Genomic DNA, 8,125 nt, shown 5'->3' with positions numbered 1-8,125 from the left:
ATTTCGTTAGAATAAATGATGGAGTTTTCAATTTAATTTTGGTGTTCTGATTTTATATCATACTCAACAGGCTCATGATGTCGTCTATACAATGAACCAAGTGCGAGTAACTGTGAAAAGCACCTGTGGGAATTTATACACATCTATGACAATATCACGAGACAGTGGTGAATGCTGCTCAACTTATTCAACAATAATTCAACTTGTAATCAATATTGTGCCAATGTCAATCAACCTTGATAGGTTAAATTAATACTACTATCGATCAGCCGAAATAAAGGCGTTGAACTGCATATCTGTTCACAAATTAGCCATTTACGTATTAAATAACCATCAAAATAGTAATGTAATTTTCAACAACACGTTCTAACAACAATATCACATTTTACTAGGCGTCAGTAAAATTAGCTATAGGACCCAACCGGCGCCCCGGGTACCTGATTTAGGGCTTGAGGGTAAGTTGTGTTAGGCGTTAGTGAGAGAATCCTATAATTTTTAAGAATGTTAACTGGAGACAAAATTTTTTTTGGTTGGGAACTTCATTGAGGTTTCAGTTTTAGTGTCCCGCAAGTGTTCTCATTCCCAGCTTTAGCTATCTCTCGCATTCCAATGTCAAAGACTTGTAATTTGTTCACAGACCATTTCAACTAATTAATAGTTACCCGTGTTGTAAATATACAGCCTTCAGCCGTTGTAAATATACTGCCTTCATTTAATATCCCGCTTCATTATATATATTCCTTGAATAGCCAATTGAAACGATTGTACAACTCCCATCCGGACTTCAGGCGAGCGTGACAGTAGGACCTATCCGTACTTAGGAGGTGATGCAACTGGTAACGTCGATTTCTGAGCTTAGTTCATCACAAATATTACAATCATCTAATCTATTAGTGATATTATCAACAAGGTGGAGGTTGACATAAATCAAATTTCATCTCTGCACCATTCTAAATTTGCTGTCTAGATGCTGTCTAATTTTGTCACTGTATATAACATTATTTCAGCTAAATATTTTGCATTGATGATGTTCTCATAGCTTTTCTCAGTAAATAAATACATTATTGAAGAAACACCATCAAATTTAATAAAGGAATACAAAAATCCCGTGCACGAAGAGTTAGAGCGAGTTCAGTCAGTCTTGTTCCGAGTCAGTGGATTCTCCTCCATTGGGTGAGCGGGTTAGGGCACGGCAGCATAGAGGCACAGGCAGAACCGGATAAACTGCCGCGTAAAATTTAAATCATGAGCTTTCATAGTCAGGCACGTGATATTTATATTTTAATATTTTTTATTGTTTGAGATATTTATAAAAAAACATGTTGCGCGAGTTTGTTTAAAAAATAAACACATTTTGTAGGACTCACGTTCAAATATTTCATGGTGGAGCTTTTGCAGTTCGGGTAAGCCTTTGCGAAGTTGGGATCAGTGCTGCATTGGTTATTCAGCGCAATCGTCTGGAAAGCCGCATCGTCAAATGTGTTGCCGGGTTTCAGCTGTTGAGGAAAGAAGGGTATGGAAATAACTATTGAAATAGAAAAAATTAAGCAGCAGACACGCTCATTTTTGGGGTTGGGGATTTCTTTTCGTTGCGAAAAATTACAAAAAGTTAGTATTTCAAGACAAATAATCAAGAAATTAATATTTCACGGGGTGAAATTTGAGAGACCGGGAAAATTGCGGGCTTGCTAGATCAGGAGATTTTGAAAAATTTGCATTCTTCATGCAAACAAGCCAATTTGTATTGTCAAGAGTTATGCTACAACTACATCTATATTATCCCATTGCTGTTTACTGATAATGCTTAAGAAAACGCTACATATATAAATTCAGCGGTCAAAATAAGATTGAACTCACAGTAAAAATTCAGATTGGGCCCTAAATTAGCGCATAGGCGAAATTGTTCATGTCTACACAAGTGCTCATGTAATTGCACGATTTGCTCAGTGCACCTATTGAATTCCTGGTTCTCAAATGCACTTCTCTTGTACATTTCGTTCGCCTGATGCATGCGTGTCACCAGAATTTTACATTAGTTCAGTTTTACAAGCATCTAGAGTTTCACTTGCGGTGTTGGCTCTAAGAGTGAACAGAAGGAAATGTTTTGTACGTGTGCTTTAATTCTGAAGATCCGTGGAAAAAGTATATTTGACTTTTATCGTGTTATACATGCATGTTCAAAATAAATTATTTTACTTCTTGATCATACCTTCTGTTCAATACTAATTTTATGTAACCACTTTTAACGCATTTACTCATTTATTAAAAAAATGCACTATTGTGCTCGCCATGTCCGTCTATCTGTCTGTCCGTGTCCTCAAGTCTTCGTTGATCGAGAAAATGCGCTCTCTGTCACTCACTGCAGTTAGTACTGAGTTATATTTTTTACCTTTGTATATTGTTTGTTTACAGAAACCGATTTTATAAAGAAAAGGAAAACGAAAAATCGTGTATTCAAATCCTTCGACAAACGCATATACGTAACAGCACCAGTATACTGAAATACTCACTTGCTTGGCTGCTTGCAACGAGCACTTATAGAAATTGAACAGAATTGGATCACATGTTGCTGCATCGTACGCAGTCACACTTAAGTTGGCGCATTTCGAATCTGTTGGGGAAATAATAAAGTCGATTGATTTGGTATTACTACCATCTACACGATGATGAAAAATCACAGGCTGAATCTGTAATTAACAAGGCAAAACTGACGACCACAAACATCAGTAACTTTAAATTTGAGGACAATAAATCTTGAGCACCACTGATATGCCAATCAATTCGTCATTAGAAGCTGCCAATCGCCAATGAAGCTGCTTGTTAGAAGTCTCCAGCAAAACATACCGATTGGAAATCAAAATTTCATGTTGAGAAAATGAAATTTAAATGTGTTCATTTCAGTTTGCACAAAGCGTCTATGGAAATTACGTAGTTTTTGAATGATCATCTGTCGATGTCATGTTGAAACGAGTTTTTGATCGTATAGGTTCGCTCAAAGTGGTTAATAGGTTTAGGAAATTAGCTCAATAAAAATATTAAGTGTGTATGGCATCCGTTAACCAGAAGTAGATAAATCCAAAAGATGTAAATTTCAATATGTTGTCAACTTACTCCCACACAGTCGAGGTGGTTTGCCTCACACATTAAATGAAAGTATTGGTTGTTGAGCTTAGACACACAATCGATCAACAAAGGTTGGAATTATGTTAATAGTAATAGGAATAAATAGATGCAAAATAACACTTTTTAAACTCACTCGAAGAAAACTTGTCCCAGTCTTTTTTGTACTGCAGATAGCAATTATTGGAGCCCACGGTATTCGCAACGACCAGGTATCCCGCATTCACAGCATCTCTACATGGAGATGCACCTCTGTAAAAATTACAAAATAATCATTTCAGTGTATAAAATTAGCAAGTTCCTTCATCTCTGAAATGTGGAAAACGTTTGAAAAATTTCACGAAATTAATTCAAAGAATATACACGATAGAATATAGAATAGAATATGTATACACGTTTGAAGAATATACACGATATTATATTTCAAAACAACAGCTCTTCACATCCAAATTAATTTTCTCGTTAAACCATCAGGAAATAACGTATAAACGTTGCAATGATCAAGGTTCAGACACTCAGGTATGAAAAAGCAATAATACAATCTAAATTAAATAATGTTTAGGCTATATCGAAGTTGCAAAATAACAGTCTATTACTCTAAATATGGGTCATTCTTCAGTGAAATCGTCAATTTCAATCAAATATAACACAATCAAAATAATTACGACATATATGAATTATTAACAATTACGTTCTCAAATCTTGTCAATATCAAATCGTCGATCATGTTTGAAATCAAAGCACTTACGCCGCGGACGAGGCAGCGGCGGCGGCGATCAGAAGCATCAGAGCTCGCGTCATCTTTTCTCTGTGGTCGTGGCAGCGGTGCGATGGCAGGTCGNAGCGGGGTTGGCATGTGGTGGCCATGTTATAGGCTTTGGAAATGTTGGGACAGGTGTTAAGAAATGCGTCAGAGGATGTGATTAATGATGCATTGTGCACACATGCGTGCAGAATCATCATATATTTTATGCCTCTAAATATACAAAGTTTAATTTTAAAGAACTGAATGCTGTCTATTCATATGTTTTTGGAAACTTGTGTTCCAGCATGTTACTTCATGTTCTTTCGGTAATTTATTTCCTAAGGCAAAATATACATTATAAACACTTTTTTCGAGTATAAAAACTCAATACTCTTGTAAAATCAGTATTTGGCAAGTGATGGCATTTAGAACATTATTTTTACCTTAAAAGACCCTTGACAATTAATTATAAATATTCTCATGATTAATTATTTTCTAATTTTTTATCTCAATTTCACTCAGATGGTATTTAAGTGGACCACTATAAAGGTGAATGATATGTACTGTGTAAAAAATAATTGCAATGAATTAATTTAATGATTCGAATAAAATTAATAATTCGGTTACATTACAGTTCCAGTGCTCGATGCTTGCACATCTTTTCTTAATAAGACAAGTTGCAAATTATTAAGTACTACCATTAAGTTATGCATTGGTAATAATTGGTAAAGTGACTAATACTGCAGGTTCATAGGTGCAAGTTATTTACCATTTCTCATTCAAGAACAGAAGCTTCGATGACAGTAGGAAAATTAAAAACTCCATAACTGAAGTTATCATAATATAAGCTGCATTCTAATTAAAAATGTCTTCACACTCACGAGTCTTTTAATTATGTTAGCCTTAATACAAAACGGCAAACAAAATTGAACTTTTATTTCAAAGACGACTGGTCCAAATCTTGAGAAAGCAGGCGCATTCTCAGAATATTGAGGATAGAACCAAGTCTCACAAATTAACGCTTGGTAGCGGTTCCGATATAGGTTATCGACGTTATGCCGACGAATAAACCCGGCCCAACATAACTGTAGAAGCAAGAAGTAACTTTTAAATTTTACAATTCTGCATTACAGCAATAATGTTCCAATGTCGCATTAAGTTTCAATAAATACATTCACAGAAGCCAATTCAACACACCATGACAAACTGAAGGCTCTTTGTATCGTAAACTGTGTCGCATCAGAAAGTCCTCAAGAAATCGAAGGTTGTTTCCCACCAGATCCGCAGTTATTCTATCGAATAAAAGAAATAAATAGCTGTAAGTTGATTGGTAATCAAAATTAAAGCTCTAAGAGCATAAATGTAAGACGCACTTTGTCAATATATCTACAGCCTCGGACCCACCTTAAAATCTTTAGCCACCATGCGGTTAAGCTGTAACTTTTAATTATCAGGCATGTAAAGAGGCCATGTAAAGGGAAATAATGAAAGTAGAAGAAAGATAGGGCAGACTCCAAATTTAATAAGTAATTAAGTTTAGGAAAGCACCAAGCTTTCCCAATAGGTTAGGAACAAATATTAAAGTTATTAGAGCAACAAGCCGAAGCTCAAAGTTAAGGTGGTCGAGCCACAAGAAAAAGCCAAGCCCAAATTTTGCACTGGAGTCCGCCCTTTCCTCATCAAAGAAAGCGCGACCATGCATTATTAACGTAAATAAATAAAACGAAAAATAAAGAGTGATCACTCAAAATAATAAATAGCAACTAAGAAGGGATGGCTTCATACACTCCTAACGGAGCAACATTAATGTGATGTTTACACCACCAAGTCTTACAGCCAACTCTTAGCTGGCTGTCATCATTTGTCAACATTTGCATATCACCATGATCATCATTTTCGTCATCATCCCGTAATTCTATGGGTCACGTGTTGGTCGACAATGACTCGTTAAAGCACTTGTAAAATATCATAGTTCTCACTTTCGAGTTGAACATAATTAAATCTTAAACTCGTGTGATGCAAGAATTCACCTGAAGCATTTTTCTGATTATAACTAAAAACATCGGCTAAATTTTATTTATTGACAGAATTATATGTAACAATTATATTGTCTCGTTATAAATTGAACAAGGATTTTTCCGTGATTGTATGCACACGAAATTTAATCTCTAAACTCTCGCCACATATTTCATCTTTGTCGTACAGTACGAGCGCCTCAGCCGAACAGTCTGCAGGGACTAAAATACGACTTATACTGAATTCCAAGATCTCCCATGTTTTTTCTATTTCGGAATTATAAGAAAAGCAAAGGGGCTTACATGCTTAATTAAATGCGTTGTTCCAGAGCGACGTTCATTTTACGAGCCTCAGGCGTGTTGGTCCAAGTGCAGCAAGCTAACAAAATGACAGCAGTCGATCAACCTTGAGACCTGATTAATGATGTGAGTGATGTGTAAATTCTATTGCAGAATTATAAGTGAAGCAAAAGGATTGTCATGCTTAGATGCGCCTTCGCAGAGCGTGGTTCATTTTACGAGCCTCAGGGGTGTTAGTCCAAGTGCAGCAAGCTAACAAAATGACAACAGTCGATCAATCTTGATATCTGATTTATGATGTTAATGATGTGTGCATTCTATTGCAGAATTCTAAATGAAGCAATCGGACTGATATGCTTTGCTGCGTAGTCGCCGAGCGGCCTTCATTTTACGAGCCTCAAACGTGTTGGTCCTAGTGCTGCGAGCTAACAAAATGACAGCAGTCGTTCAATCTTGAGGTCTGATAAATGATGTAAAAGATGTCGGCATCTGATATGATCACTTGAAGAGTAATAAAAATTAAGAGATGATTTGTTTTACGATTTACGCTTGTTTTGAAAAAAAACATCACACGATGGTAGCTGGTTTTAGGTGAAGTCGGTTTTGTAAAGAACCTGAGAAAATATGACGTTACTTCATTAAAATCAACATCGCGCAATCCACTGCATTATTTGAAAATTATGATTAATCCAGATAGATTTTGGAAATGAAGGTGGTGAGACAGATATGTTGAAGGCTGAGTGGCATTAAGTAAGGTAACATTGTGAGTAAGGTCAGATACGAATAAGATTGTCAGTGGGGTCAGATATGTTGAAGGTGATGAGTGTGATCAGATTTGTTGAAAGTTGTTATTGTGGTCAGAAATAAGAAGAATCATCAAAATAATGTACCGGATTTGTGTCGGGGAAGATGTCCTCAGTTATCAAGAAGTCAAGGGAAGGGCCCCGAAACTGTTATGCTTCTTTGCAGTAGGGGTACCTTGACTACCAGCGTGCAAACTTGAATCAGCCAACGGATGTGCCGTTGTGCTGAAATCAGGAATTGTCAGTGGATCAGGATTTAACTGTCACGATTGACTTGTTTGTTCTTTCTAGAATGTATGATAACCCATTGTTCTTTATTACGCATGTATTGTAATTTGGTCTCTGTATTGGTCTAGTACTCTAGTTTAATTTTTAGTGCATTTAGTGAGCCTTCACGCAAACGTGAGTAGCCAATATTTGTGGTTTTTGTTAAGTTGTGACAGTGCTCACAGGAGGCCAGTTTTTTGCTCAGGTTAGATCAAGGACGATAAAATTGAGATTACTAGTTGTAGTATTCCTTATGCTTTAAGATATGTGCTTCAATTAGCTTATCGTGTTACCTTTCACGAGGTTTGCCGTCTATTTCTGCCGAAAAATGTATTTTACCAATTCTGATGATATTGACATTGAGAATATTCCAATTCAAATTGAGAATCAATATCAAGATTTTTACTTGAATGTCTTGATTCCCAGGCTCTGAAGCACAACTTATCCAATCAGAGACTTGAATCAAGTTGTAGAATGCTTGTTTTTCATATCCATTATGTGTTCAGAGCAGTTTCAGTTTTCTATTAAATATCTTTTTGATGCAGTAGTATAATCCAATTGCAGTTTACCATGCCTCTTTGAAAGTCTTTAAAACAAAATTACTAATTAAGTTTTCTGTCTGAATTCTGACTTGAGTTCTGTTTTTAATGCAAGCCTGTATATGCAGGATTTTTACTCTGGCAAGACACAAGTAAATGTTCTTTTGAATTTCTTCTTTCGGACCTTCAGCGCTGTTGAGCCGGCGTTGAGCGGATAAGATACCGTGAAATTGATTGCGCTTAAATAATTCCACAACTATAATTTTTCACGAAAATCCGCCAGAAAATTGCCAGAATCGAGCATTTTCCACTATTTTTATATACGTTTGTAATTGT

General features: G+C 36.1%; 1 protein-coding gene across 1 annotated transcript; it reads right to left on the bottom strand.

Moving 5' to 3' along the window:
- Positions 1-1,064: 1,064 nt before the first annotated feature.
- On the bottom strand, positions 1,065-3,963 carry LOC108677623. Its single transcript, XM_018165875.2, has 5 exons — positions 3,869-3,963; positions 3,257-3,372; positions 2,511-2,611; positions 1,368-1,496; positions 1,065-1,224 (listed from the first exon to the last, which is right to left on the bottom strand). The coding sequence occupies exons 1-5, from the start codon at positions 3,919-3,921 to the stop codon at positions 1,183-1,185; spliced, it is 441 nt and encodes a 146-aa protein (XP_018021364.1). The 5' UTR covers positions 3,922-3,963; the 3' UTR covers positions 1,065-1,182.
- Positions 3,964-8,125: the final 4,162 nt, after the last annotated feature.

This window comes from Hyalella azteca, unplaced genomic scaffold (assembly GCF_000764305.2).
Source record: "Hyalella azteca isolate HAZT.00-mixed unplaced genomic scaffold, Hazt_2.0.2 contig8005, whole genome shotgun sequence".
Classification (NCBI taxonomy): domain Eukaryota; kingdom Metazoa; phylum Arthropoda; class Malacostraca; order Amphipoda; family Hyalellidae; genus Hyalella; species Hyalella azteca.
Note: the sequence above shows the minus strand (reverse complement) of the source record. Positions and strands in the feature narration are given on the sequence as shown.